Source organism: Drosophila bipectinata, chromosome 3L (assembly GCF_030179905.1).
Source record: "Drosophila bipectinata strain 14024-0381.07 chromosome 3L, DbipHiC1v2, whole genome shotgun sequence".
NCBI lineage: Eukaryota > Metazoa > Arthropoda > Insecta > Diptera > Drosophilidae > Drosophila > Drosophila bipectinata.
The window spans coordinates 15,322,532-15,337,093 of record NC_091738.1 but is presented as its reverse complement, the minus strand read 5'-3'; the positions used below and the strand labels follow the sequence as shown (position 1 = coordinate 15,337,093).

The following is a 14,562-nucleotide window of genomic DNA, read 5'->3' as shown; positions in this document are numbered from 1 at the left end:
AATTGTTTCTTATTATTTATTCCCTGTGTATCATTTTCATTGCCCATCTCTGTATCTAAGCTCTGCCGCTGTTCAACATGGCACAAATTATGTTAGCCGGCAATCTCTGAGGATTGACTATGCATGAAGAGAAGCCTCTAAGTGTGCGGAATATGGACTGGGTGGTGCTGCGGGAGCTGTGGGAACGATGTACCAACGCACACACGGAAATGTTATCATAAGTTATGGCTAAAGTTTTTCCAGGCATTAGTTTTTGGATTTAACACTGAAGAAAAGCTCTGTCAAAAAAATTAGGAAATTAATAAATACAAAAATAATATGAAGCTTTTGTTGATAGGTACAAGAGGTATACAAGAGGAGGTATGCTTATTACCACATGCCTTATTAGGTATTATTATTTTGAAAAATGTCCTATCCTTTCTTTTCTCTTTGTGTAATTTTTTCTTTGTGGCCTATCAGGCAACGACCATCATTGCTTTTTAAATACACACATTTGCTCTGTGCAATTTGCTTTAGCTTGTATTAAATTTTCTTGCCGGAATTCCAAACTAGCTGAAGGAGCCAGAAAGCAAAGCAATGGACTCGCATTCGCAGAGACACATCGCAGATCTCACTCCTGGTGGCCCGAGGACGATACAGGAAGTGTTAGCTTTGTGTGCCGCATCTAATGTACAAGCTAATGGAGCAGGAGTGGAAGGCAGGTGGACAGTTTGCCGGATTCTCCGTGTGCTAAGCCCCCCGAACTCTCACGCCACCGACAATGGACACGTACACACGATTAGAGACATTCCAATGAAATGCACAGAAAGAAATAATCTTTAAAATAAAGAAAGAATTTCAAAGGTCATAGCAAAGAACACTCCTTTTGGAGTCTTTTTCCTCAGTGTTGGTCAGGCTGTTGCCTTGGGAATTCGACACCAACATGCACTGACTACGGGACATTCTCCCCAAGGAGCAAAAGACGAAAGACCAGGGATCAGGAAGCCAGAGGTCCGCACAACTACAAACGCGCAAACAATGAAACGAAATTTTTGCGCCACGGCATCCTTAAGGCGCAATGTAATTTCCTGTGACAAAATACAAAGCTAATCTCCAGGACACAACGTTGTCGGGTGGAATAAATTCGCCATCCAGCGAAACCTGACTAAAGGATTTGGATGTGTGTTTTGCAGGACATCCCGGTGACTTCGATATGTGCTGCCAGGTCAGGCTAGAGCCAGAGACCAGCGAGGATTTGGCTCCACTTCAGGATACCCGTAGAGCAGGTCAAGGCTTTAACATCTCACACTTGCCGTGATCTGCTCCAAGTCGTTTGCCATTTGATGAGCGTCCAACAAAAGCGCTACACAAATAGCCAAAGAAATTTCAAGCTGGCGAAAATAAATCGAAACTCAAACTTTCGTTGCCAATCCAATCCAAGGGATTTATTTTTTCGGTTTCGGTTTTTCCAGCATTTTTTCGTCCGGCTGGATCAGATGGCAGGACATTTGTTGTGACACGGCCGGGGGATTCCGTTTGATTTCTCAAGTGTAAACTGCAAAGGCAGCAGCAGCCTTGTCCGTCGCACAAATATCAATATGCCAAGCCACGAGTCACCTGCGACCGCCTTCCTCACCATCTCCGGCTAGGATAATTGAATGGAGCCAGGTGGCTGGAAAATCCCCTATCCTGCCATCCTGCAAGACAGCTCTCGTTGGCAAATGCATCGAAATCATCAGCAGCAAATAGGGCAAACAACCTGTTTAGGCATTCCGGCGACGCACTGTCGATGGCCACAGCCCGCACGGACGGAGGGAGTCCGGGAACTTGTGCGGGCGTGGGCCTGGACTCGTGGTCTTGATTTACCCAATTGTTGGCTGATTGACAGAACACAGCCAACACAGCTTGGAGACGAGCTACAGTGGTTTTCAAGTTGCGGTCTTTAAACCCATTTTAATGGACACAGACATCTCAGAATACTCTCGCTAATGTGGCCGATGGAAATCCAATTTAGCCAAGTTCTCCATGGTATTCCTCGTGTTCTGCATTTGACAGTTCTTGTCTAAAGTTCCGAAATAACTCTAAATTCAGAGCTTCAGGAAAGAGTTATTATAGTAAAAGATTGTTCAATATTGGCATCATATTAGAACGTTCTAACATTCTTTATTTTTATTTCTGTAAACCGATTGAATTTTAAAACCACTGCCGACTCAGAGCCCAACAAGAAATGCAGAAAAAGAACTGATAGAAACCTTGGCACCTGACTATCCTTGCTGATCCCTGCAAAACCATTTTGACTGGCAAATGGACAATGAAAATGTCGGCCTTCTGTAAGCCAAACCCAGAGCCATGAAGAGGGATTGTTGAAGCCCCTTGTTTGCGTCACTAACGCATGAATTCCAACGGCCTTCAAAGGCACCACTCGTTTATCCAAAAACACATAATCTGATTTTATTCCGATTCGACTTTAGCAGAGCCGTTGTGCAAACAATAGCCCACAAAAGCCAACAATACTGCCAAGCAAATACATAAAACCAGATAAATGTTACAAATTGGTTAATCCGCAGCGCAAATCGCTTTTCAATAACGCTCAATATTTAGCTTTTAAATGTATAATAGTTTAAATACAAAATTTACAACAAATTAAACACTTCAAAGGTTACTTTCTATAGTGAAAGTGATGCAACTTTCACCATTTTTATTACTTTAAAGCTTATATCCATTTATTTCCTCCTAAGAGCTGTTTTCCAAGCCCCGGCTTATCGCTCCGTCCGTTTAAAACATCCGGATGGGTACAAGCTCGTATATCCCATGACCATTTTGTGTTTTCATGGGGCGCGTCCTTTGACTTGTTTGTTTGTGATTCCAGAGCTCCCGGCGCTGTTGCTTCATTATTTTGTTTGTTAACCCACCAAGCCGCCACCGTTCCCCCCCAAAAGAATCACCTGTATGCAGGACTCTGCTTCACCCCCCCTCAGCACAACACTATACCTCCCTTATACCCCATACCCCATCCCTTATCCCTTATCCCGATGCTGTTTTTCTATTTCTATGCATTCATGCATAATGGCTGGCAAACGTTTACAATGGCAACAGCATGGATTTCCGCACGTTACCATTTGCGGTCCATTTGCGGCAAGTGAGGGGGGTGTGGGGGGTGTAGAAGAGGTCGGGGCGGGGGTAGAGGTCACCATAGTACTGTTAGCATGATTGAAAAACGTGCGCCCCTCTTTATTTCCTTTTCCTGATGCCCTCGAACCCAGGACTCTCTCCGCTAAAAATTGTATGGGATTCGCTGTCATTGTCGATGTTTTGGTGTTTATTTTGCAGAGAGAAAAAATTTGGGTGATAATCAATTGGTAATTTATCAGAAAAGTACAATGTATGAAGCATCAAATAGTGGATATCTGAGAAAAAGATTTTCATTCAAATTTTATAGACACTATCGATTGTGAAACTCTGTGTTTATTTCCCTAATTGTATGTCTGCTTCTGCATCCCTTTTTAAAATTTTATAGCCACCTTTACAAGTTTTTTCCTGTGTACTCCCCCCTTTTTCTCGGGTCGGCCTTTACAATTACGTAATTTATTTTAACTGTGTCAAATCCACGCCGATCGACAGCGATTATGCTGGCAAATTGCAACAATTCCTTTTGCCCGGTCCCACTCGCAATTTGTAAATGTCGCCGGCATCCGTCTTTGTCTCTGTGCGTCTCCCCATCTCTTTCCTTTCGCCCGTTTCTGTCTCTTTCCGCGGCCGGGAGGAGTGCGTAATGGGAACAGGAGATGGCAACCGGAGCAGGGAGATGGAAATCCTTTCCCGGGAGCCTGGTTGCCCGCCACTCGGATCTGTGTCTCGTTCTTGGTCTCGGTCTGGCGCTCACTTAACTGCAATTAACCGCAGTGTGCTAATTAATTTGCTCATAATTGATGCGATTATGTGTTCCGAACCGCTACAAACAATACAACCCGCCCTTGGCCCCGAGGGTCGCATCAAAACTTCAACCGAAATTGGCACAGAGGCCATTTCGAGTTTGTCCGGAATAGTAGTGCACTTTTGTGGTGTGATTTGCTTCTGGCTGGCACTGGCATTGGTCCTCGTGGAAATCAGACAAACTAAGCCACCCGAACGACAGTTCCTGCACAATTTATTAAGGGTCTGGTCAATTGTGAAAGAGTCACGGCATCGCAGCATCCTCCATGCAGGCGGAAATGAGCCGAAATTGCAATCGGAATAGGAATAGGGAATCGGAATCGGAAGCTGGTCTCTGTTCGCTTTTAGTGGGTCAAGGCGGTCAGTGGTCAGTGGTTGGTGGCTGATGGTATTTCTCGTTCTCCTCCCTGTGGTGCAACTTTGTGACTCATTTGACTTCATAAAACAAACCTCTAGGTAGCTCTTTGTCATGAATATATGGACCCAATGAGAAATATTATTCCAATATAACAATATTGTTTTTCCCAAACATCCTTTCTAATTAAAGTCTAAAATATTAAGTATTTTTTGTTTGTGTAAAGAGTTATCCTGAAATACTAAAAACAAGGCAAAACAAGAGGCTGCCGGGTTCGCTTGTCAGTTAATGTAAATGCTCTTTCCTAAAAATTCCGTTTCATGGGGCGGGCATTCGAGTATTTGCCCAGAGGATGGCAACCATTTCTGGGGCCCTCCATTTGGTTGATTCGGATTCTATAGAGAGACAGATACGGGGGGCTGCTGGATGGGGACTGAGGTGGTACTTACCATTTAGGACATGCACACGCACACTGGCAACATCTGCATTGGAGGGCGCACAGGAATATTTGCCAGAATCGGCCAGATCTGCATTCTGTATGAGGAGAAATGAGGTTGTCACATCGCCCTTTTCGGTAATTACCGACACGCCGCCTCTTGATGAATCATAATTAATGACCTGCAAATGTAAGAGGGGATCGTGTGAGTACATTCCCCAGCAAAACAAACAATAATGCCAAAACAATGAGAGTGGTAGGCAGACGAATAATTGTTGTCACGGCTGTTGCCTAATGTGCTTTTAAAGTCCCTTCCAAAAAAACGTAACAAAATTAATAAATAGAATATTAAGACTGCAAATGATATGTCTTTGATTTAAATTACAAAATAATTCAAGGTGTAAGACAGTGAATGTGAGACAGGTTAGAGGCAGCAGGTGTCTCTGATTGACACGGCTGAATATTGCGATTTTAATTGGAATTTGATGAGTGTGTTTATGATTAAAGTCGACTCGCGAGTCGCAACATCAAAGATCACGTGAGATTTCATGCAAATCAAGCGAACTTAAGTTGAAGGCTGCTTCTCATTATGATTATTACTCCTGCCACTCCGTCAATATCATCCAATTCGATTATCGATTTCTGTCGAATGGCAGGACCTCTTGAGAACTGCCGCTAACAGCTAACAACAGACAGGCAGCAGAAAACAGCCAAGAGCAGCTGAATGCATATTAAGTCGCTACCGATGGCTGACAAAAACAAATACCGGAATAATTTACCAATACACAAGGCACCAGGCACCAGGCCAGAGTTGGGAACAGCAAAGAGCTGACAGGGAATTGATATTAACACATAATGCCGCTGACAGGGCAAAGACTTTCGCCAGAAGCCAGTTGCCTGATGCTTGAAGCCTCGAGAAAAAAACAAAAACAACAGCGGAAATGAGATGGCTGACAACCCTTGGGCCAAAACTGAAGTGAACCGAGGAGGTCTGTCTGTTCCGGAGGGGAGCCGAGCATAATTTGCCATCTAATCCCGGCTAATCGACAACATTTGCGATAGTATGAAGAATGAAAGGAAAGTTAGCGTCACTGATAATGATGACGATGGCCAAATGGATATAGACATAAAGTACTATGACAGGAAATTGGCTAAAACGAAACCATTGCTACCGATTATGGTAATTTCAAGAGATATTCGAACAGGTGATATTCGAGTATCCTTAGGAATAATATTATGCTTTACTACGGAAAAAATAAATGTTTATAGATTGTTGGATGCCATTTTTGGATTGCTTGTAAATTTTAATTTTAACCCGAATTAACAATCCAAGTTATAGACCCCACGATTCCAGGGTATCAGTCGTGAAAACAATGAAAATGACAAAAACTTTGTCGCCGAAACTTTGGGCAAGTGAAAAGTTTGCCTATCAGCCAGGACACGATACCCGAGCGCTATTACTGCTGACTCTGGAATAAATTTCATATTTGTATTATAATATTTCTGTCGGCGGCCCAAATTAGTTAATGAGTCGTCAGTTGGATGGGGGGAGGAGAAGTGGGCGTGGCCATAAATGCGAATCTGCAGTTTGCCATTTGATAAATTGGAAAAAATACATTTTTGCACAGCATGCAGACTTAAAAATTCATGGCGTGCCGCTTGCAATTTTCATGACAACTGCAGCTGGTTCCGTTCGGGTATCTGACTTCTTCAATCCGGGGATCGGATCGAAACGAATCGAATTGGATTCAATTGAATCGAAAAAGCCACACGCCGTTGGTAGCCTGGAAACACAAGCAGGAATAATAACACCGGATCACAATGACAAAAAAGTAAATAAAATATTTGTGTAAAATGTTTGTAGCTCATTGAAAATGCGCATATATCCGATTTATGTGGCACTCTCTCAACGCAATAATCGCCCGCATATTTCGAAAATAAAAAAGCAAGAAAACCGAACCGTAAAAATCCCAACATTGCCCACTAAAAGTACATAAAAGTCGGCCCGGGGCTCAGGACACTAAAAATACGAGAGAGCGAACAAAATAAAGCACTGGCTATTGAAAATTCCACTTGAATATTGAAACTGATCCGGGACCAGGAAGTTTGCCAAAGAGCCTGGATAAGGTGAACTAACTGCCTCTAAGCTGAAGACAAGACAACGTCAGGTAATTGGAATAATGCCAAATATTTATACATGGCTAGAAAAAAGAAAGCATTTTAAATATGTATACCTAAAAGAATAATTTGTGGACTTGACAAATTTGAGAAAAAAAAAAAATACAAATATATTAGGTATATAATCATACAGCACTCTCTTAAAACTGTTTTAGTATTAAATATTTTCCCATGTGCCGGAATTAGCCGATTGAAGGGGCTCTTCGTGCCCCATATGCCACATTACCTGTCAAGGCTCTGACCTCAGGTTGGCGGAAAGGCGAAAATATGCAACACGTTAATTACAATTAGCGAGCGGAAGTGCGAGCTGCCAGAGCTGCAAAAAGTGCTGCGCACATTTCTGTCGCTGCGGTGGCAAAAACCGTGCAAGTGGATGTGGAAGTGCATCAGATGAGTTTATCCATCCATTAAACTAATTAACAGCAAATTTGCATGGATCGTAAATAATCCGTGTGCACAGGGCAGCTCGGAGCCGTGTGGAAAGGACGCGGACACGGACACGGACACGGCCAGGACTTTACAAAGCCGGCGGCAAGAACGCGTTGTTAAGGTTCCTCTCCATACTCAACTAGGAGCAGGTCCCGGCCAGGTGGGCCAGGCAGGGCTGCAAGGATTTTAATTAGAAAATTCCAGGAATACATTAAAATCCGCCAAGTGGCCAGGCAAGAGCAGTAGTTGCCGGCAGGATTTACCTCGTCGCCATTTGGTTTTATACTTTAGCTTCCTTTTTTTTTTTTAAGCCGAACCTCTCCGGCATTTTCTCTCGTTTTTTGTTGATATTTTGTTTGGCTTTTGCATTGCAATTAGTGTGCCACTGTTGCGGATGCGGATTCGGGCCAGGACTCAAGCTGAAGCGCATTTAACGCCCCGCAATTAGCCAGAAGTTGATGCAGCTCAGCATGGCTAAGACAACAGAGCTAATTGACAGGAGCAAGGGCAGCCAAATGGTGTAAGGATACTGTCCCCACAATCCTTATCCTCCTCCGTCACTTTTCAGTTCTTTGTCAAATGTTTGTCACCGCCGGTAATTTAAACATAACCTGTCCGCCAAACGCCATTGACCCAGTTGCCGTCGCACCGCATTTGCATGTGCGAAGGACATGCAGGATATCGCAGCGCGTTGATTCACTCATTAAAATAACAACAGCTGACGTTTAAATAACGTTGGGGCAGGGCCGAATCTGATGAGGGTTTCGCGGTAGCATGTGGGAGGGGGGTGTAGGTGTGGAAAGTGTCAAGAACGGAAGGTTGGAGAAATGCAGGATAACTTTTTCCAACATCCGGTGGCGTATGAGTAACGAAGTTTTCCCCAGCAGATTGAAGTTTTCATTTGGCTTAGTGGGAAATGATGAAAAACAAGGAATATCCTTGCATATATCGAATGAATTATTTTTAATGAAAAATGTTTTATAATGATTCAATTATATTTAACTTAAATCGTAAGGCTAACTACTACAAAAGAAAGTACATTACTTTTTCTCACAAAAATAAAACTTGTAAAAAGTGCTGCCGTTAATCTTTGCCAGACAATTGACTATTAAAGGAAAATCTCGCAATCTTGGTAGTTGAGGTGCGTTAGCTGTTCAAACAATATAGAGAATATGTAACAATAAACTTGAATTACCTCCTCGTGATGATACCAGAAGATGTAGGCCGGTGGCTCGGGGCTGAACTTTACAGTGCAAGTGAGATTTATGGTGCTGCCTTTATCAACGTGAAGGTCAGGACCTCCCAGGATGGTGGCCGTTGGCACTGGAGACACCGAAAAAGACACAGGACAGAAAGGACACAGAAAAATAAGTGCATGAAAAAGCGAGTTGTTGAAAATAAAAAAAAAAGGACACAAATGGAAGGAGTCTAGGTGGGCGGTGGAGCACTGTGTGGCACTGTAGAATAATAAAGTACGAGATAAAATGGAATTATTGTCGTATAAAAACCAAGTCCTCGACGTTCCATCGACATTGCCTTGGCCGTGCGTGTTACTCACTCGTTTGCTGTGTGTAATTTATTTGTTCAACAACTTGGTTTATTTTCTTTACTTGCTATTTTTTTTTGTTGCACAGCTGCCTCTCAGCGAGTGCCCTTTGTTATTTGCGACGACAAATGGCTGATTTTTTTATGAAGCCCGAATCGGAATCCCACCGAATACTCACCGACTACATTGAGGCGAACGAAATAGCTGCGGACCGGCTGCGTTGATATCTGGCACTCGTACATCCCGGCGTCCCGCTTCTGGGCCCACTTTATCTGGAGGGTCCAGTCGTCAGTGTCCTGGTGGTGGGTGGCCTGGAACCGCTGGTCCGAGGTGTAGGTGTACGAGCCGACGGTCAGGATGTGTATGTCACGATGCCGGATCCAGGACACCTGCAAAAGGAGCCAACCAAACGAAAGCCATTAAAGTTTATTGTTTGTTTCTATTTTAATATTTGTTTATTGTTTTCAAGCTATACTAATTCTAATTAATACCTTTAAATAATTGTAGAAAGTGTGTATTAAACCTTTTTAAAATTATACACCATCTTCTCTATTTAAGGCCAACGTCTGGCTCATTAAAAATGCAGCAATTGAAAATAGATTGCCGACATCATGCCATTAAAATCGAATAAAACTCCCAGACTTTCATGGAGATAATGCCATGATGCCGTGGAAAAGGCGATAAAAACTTTTTGTATTTGTTGCTTCTCTGTATTTTTTATTTTTTTGGCATACGTGACGTATGAGCAATGTGTGACGCACTGAAAAATATTTTGGCAGAAAATCTTGGGGATTTGAAACTCTAAGGATGCTGTTGCTGGTCGTGCTCGAGTTGTTTTGGCTTTGCTTAATTATCGCAAACTTTTTAAGTAGTTTGCGGTGCACAGAGATAACTTTGTAAGCTGGCACCGCCGGCTTATGCAAACTTATTAAGTCAAATGTAAATGCAAAATTATCGCACTTGACAGCCAGGCGGGCACCCTCCCACACACACTCCACTCCTCTTCCTAACCATATATAAGTATACGTACTAACATGGCCAAAAGGAACTGCCACAACGATGCGTGCGTGCGTTTAATTATACGAAATGTTGTTGCATACTTTCGAGAGCCGCTTCCAACAATAGCGCCTCCATAAGGACTCGGTACGGGTGTCCTTTTTCTTTTATTTTTTGGATGGGGGTGGTGGGTGTTTGCGTGGGAACAGAGAGTATCGCAAGGTAAAGGGTTCATGTGTGTTAGATTCCCCGTGCAGCAACCAGGACGAAAGTGCATAAAAGTGAGAAAAACATGGCGTTCGCACTTTTGACAACTCTCGCAGCGACAACGCTGCCATTAAACAAACCTTTTACGCAACAAATTAAAGCGTAATTAACAAGTGCACGCTGTGTTGCATGCGGTGCCGTAATGGAGAATCCTTTACAGGACCCACCCCTTGCCACCAGATCCCGCCCATATTAGCAGAAACGCCTCCTCAATATGAACAGGGAGAAAACAGGCAATCCAATTTGTACAACCAATTTGGTAACGTTAGTGTGGGGTTTTCTTACAAAAACTTATGTTTAAAATATTAACTATACAGACTCTGATATATACAAGCTTTGAAACACTCTTTGAATCAAAGTCACCAAAAGTGTATACATTTTTTCTCAGTGCCCGAACATCAGTAACAGCAAAAGCAGCAACACAACAACTCGACATTCCGCTTCAAGTTGCAAGTCCAGCCCTGTTGCAGGAGCCACTGAGCCACTAGGGCGAGTGAGGCGAGCTGGGACGATGGCGGTGGTGGTGCCAAGTGGGTGCAGCAGGATGCCCTGCTGTGGTGTGGCGGTGCAACTTTTCGGGTTCGTGCAACTCGGACTGAGAGCCAAGTGCTGTTGACGCGTGCGGCGAGAGCAATTTCATGAAATTGTTTAAATAATTTCGCGCTCAAATGCAATTGAAAGTGCTGGGTGAAAGCTGAGCGGGGGGCGTGGTTCAAAAAGGCGCGCCCACTTGAGGTTGAACAGTTGATGTATGTGTGTGTTAGTTCCTCTATTCCATGTGTGTGTGTGTGTGTGTTTGAGCTTGGACTGGCACTCGTTTCTCTTTTGTTTGGCAAGAAATTAAAAGTTGCGCCTGCAAACGGCATCCTGCAACGCCATCCGCATCCGATTCACATCTCCATGCCATGCCATTCCATTCTCATTCTGGTGCTCGTTCTCCCTTCTAGCGGCATCCACTTCCTGGTGGTGCATTTGTGTCAAGTACTCGCGAGCGTGTTGAAAGTTTGTTGGTTTTTGGCATTTGAGCCTCGGGTTTTTCACACTGAAAACTGGGAGAATGAGGATCCTGGTAGCGGTAGTGAGTGGCGAGCATCTGTATGCAAATTTGAGGAAATGGAGAATCACTCCTCAGGGGCCCAGGCTCAGGACGTGTGGCGTCCTTATTAATCGCTTTTTTGCCCCTTGTGCCGCCTAATTATTCATGAACCTATCTGTCGGGCATATTAAAAAATTTTTATCCATCCCCAAGCTTCCGTCTCCTGTCACTTTTGACAATTATACATTTCATTAAACACATTTAAAGGGTGTGCCAGCTGGGTTCCCCGTTCCTAAGTAAATGCTACAAAATGTTAGCAAAACGTTTCTACACCGAAAAGAAAATTAAAGCTTCCCTGCTTATTCTAAGAAAAATAATCTTAATATTTCCTGAAAAAGGTATAAAATTATAATTATTTTTAAAATTCAGTTCCTTGTATATTTGGAGAAACTTTTTCCTCAGTGCCGGCACATGTTTTTCATATTTTGTTTTTCAAATATATTTTTGAATCTTAATGCTGTCTGCTTGTGACAGCAGGAAGCTCCAAAGATTAAGCTGAAGGAGCAGCAGGTTGCCTACGGCCGACCTTTGCCCTTCGACCCGAAAATAAAAACGGGGAAAAGGGAGCAATTAAAGCAGATAAACAGAGGAAACAATTGCAAAACAACAACATCATCCAGGAGGAGGAAACAAAAACAAAAAAAACGGGGAAAAAAAAGAAGAAATTGCTAAATTTCCCGAAGACAAAAACAACTTAGTGCCAAACTTGAAAGTCGCTTCACCACAAAGCCAAACAACATCGGTCGGGGGGACTAGAGAACTAATTAAAAATTTCATCGTCATGCTAGGGGAATTACATTTCTGGTCTATGCCTCCATGTCGACGACCAGGTTAGGAAATCAGCAAAGAAATCAAGCCAGGACAAGGACAAAAAAATTAAAAATGAAAAAAAAAAGATTTCGCGCATGGAGAATAAGCAAAAGTTGGAAGAAACTTTAATGGTAAGGCTAGTCAATGTCGTCACGCACGACAACAAAGTTTTCGACACGAGTTCGCTGTTAACCCCAACAGCTTTCCCCAAAAAACATTTTCCACCAAAAACACTGAAAGAAAATTATTCCATGAACTGAAAAAATACGGGAACATCAAGGACTATAAAATGACAATATTTTTATTTTGATTTTTAAAGTGCAGACTCTGTGAGCCTAAAAACTCACCGTTTTGTTGGCCAAATTGCGCACACGGCAGCTCAGGTAGGCCGACTTGCCCATTAGGGCGGTGACATTGCGCGGAGTCGAGGGATCGAAGTAGGGCTCCATCCACTTGGGGTGCGTGTAGGCGGCGGTAGGCGTGGTGGGCTGAAAGAGGGCCGCCTGCCCCACCGACTGTGTGGTTGTCAGTAGCTCGTCCAGTGAATTGTATCCCTCGATGGGTCCCTGCACACCGGCATTTGTCATGTCTGAAACGAGGAGAGCACAATGCCGAGGCGAGAAATGAAATTTTCGATTCGGTTGCTGGGTACAAAGTCAAAAAATCCTGCAAATAGACACCTAACACCCCGACACATGCATATATGCAAATTTTAGAGTGAAGTGGGATGATATGGAAAGAGAACCTTTTATCTTTGTGCAGCTCACCGCAAAAATATTAAAAACCCAAAGTGCAGCTATTGGCAAGAAATTTGTGTGGCGTGCAAAATGACATTTACATTCATTCATCTACCCACTGCGGTGCTTTCTCACCCAGAATTACACTCTTCTCCGATGCACTACATATATGTATGTATGTCATTGGGTCCATTACATTCAGGACCCGCTCATTAAAAGTGCCCCGAGCCGTACTACTCTGTGTCCTGTGGTCGAAGGTGAATGTGTCCAAGTGGCCCCCGGCCATTGGAATTAGGCCTGTGAGCCTTTAACATTCAATTTGAACGATGTCCGAAGGGGCCTCTCAGTAAATGCATTTTTAAAGTCGTACATCCTGTCAGCAGAGGTACCGTGGAACTTGTTTTGTTTAATTTAATCCTCAGACTTTTGTTTTGAAATTTAAATGAATTAAGGGACAATTTTATATCTAAATATTCTTTATTTCATTATTATGACACACTAGAAATTTGTGTATTATTCTCCTAGGTTTTAAATCAAACATTTTTGTGAGACTGTGCACTGGGGAAATGAATCTACAACTGGATCCTGTGGCTCTAGCTCTTCGGTAGAAACTTGGCGAACAGGAGGGTGTTGTGGCAAGGAAAGTGGCAAGGGTTGTGGGTTGAGGGGGCAACATTCAAGCGACTGAAGTGTTTGCGGTTGGCAAGAACAAGTGCACACACAAACACCCTAACGTCGCCCCATCCCGCACTAACACAGACGCACATAGCTGGTGGAATTGTGTCACTGCTCACACACACAAAAGCACATATGGCAACCGCAAGGATTCCCTGCGCCTTTCTCCTTGCGTTTTTTGCACCCGGCCAACCCTTTTCACTGTCGAGCTCATGGTTATGCAAAATATTTGCACTCAAATCATATTTCAAGGATTAAAACTTGCATTCATTCGAAAACTGTTTTTCCACATGCACGCCCCTCAACTTCGGCTTCATTAAACAAAAGGCGGCTATTGCTGCTGCAGCTGGAAAATCTCGCCATTTTCATCCCAAAAGTGAGCAAAAACGGGGCGTGGCCGTAAGCTCAATATGCTTAATGCGGACAATTTTGAGTGAATGCAAATGTGAATGTAAATGTGGCATTTAATTTAAACGATTCCCTTGCAATTGGCATTTACTGGAAACACCAGCATCCACTGCACTATAGGAAATTTGACCACTTTTTCTGGCCAAAAATAATATCTCAAGAACGAAACAAAATATTTAAGTTCTGATTTTTGATTTGAGTTCACATGGTCAATAGATTTAAAATTTAAAAAAAATGTGGGCGTGGCACCGCCCACTTTTTAAGAAACACATTCTAACTCAAAAACTATGCAAGATATTTAAATTTTGATTTTTGATTTGAGTTTATATGGTCAAAAGAACTCAGAAATGAAAAAATTGTGGGCGTGGCACTGCCCCCTATTTAAAAATAACATGCTAACTGTTCGGTTTTGCACTAGTCTCACAGCTAACAGATTTACATTCAAGGTATTGAGGTTGCCTACTTAAATTATGAATTTCTTCGAAAGTGCATAAAAGGGCATATTCATATTTCACTCATTTGAAGAAAATTAAACAATCTACAACATGGACTAAATTACATTGTCCGACTCGGCCAGACTTGGTTTAAATCTCTTTTTAAAAATGTGATTTTTTTCTAAAAATTTCTTTTGCTAGACTACTTACATTTTCACTTTATTAAAAAGACAACACAAGCTTTTTGGACACTTCACATATACGAACACATAATACAAACCAC

At 42.8% G+C, this 14,562-nt stretch overlaps 1 protein-coding gene across 3 annotated transcripts in view; it reads right to left on the bottom strand.

Annotated features, from left to right (window-relative positions):
- The window catches only part of dpr6 (defective proboscis extension response 6), a 74,802-nt gene that overhangs the window by 20,995 nt on the left and 39,245 nt on the right, over positions 1-14,562 (bottom strand). For 2 of the 3 annotated variants that reach the window (XM_043214124.2, XM_043214125.2), the window contains exons 3-6: positions 12,373-12,614; positions 9,035-9,245; positions 8,506-8,633; positions 4,717-4,885 (exon numbers count right to left, since the gene is read on the bottom strand). In XM_043214124.2, the coding sequence (XP_043070059.1) occupies positions 4,717-4,885; positions 8,506-8,633; positions 9,035-9,245; positions 12,373-12,614 (750 nt within the window). Of the gene's footprint in view, positions 1-4,716; positions 4,886-8,505; positions 8,634-9,034; positions 9,246-12,372; positions 12,615-14,562 lie in introns of those variants that run through there. The other variant, XM_043214126.2, reaches the window with a different exon arrangement.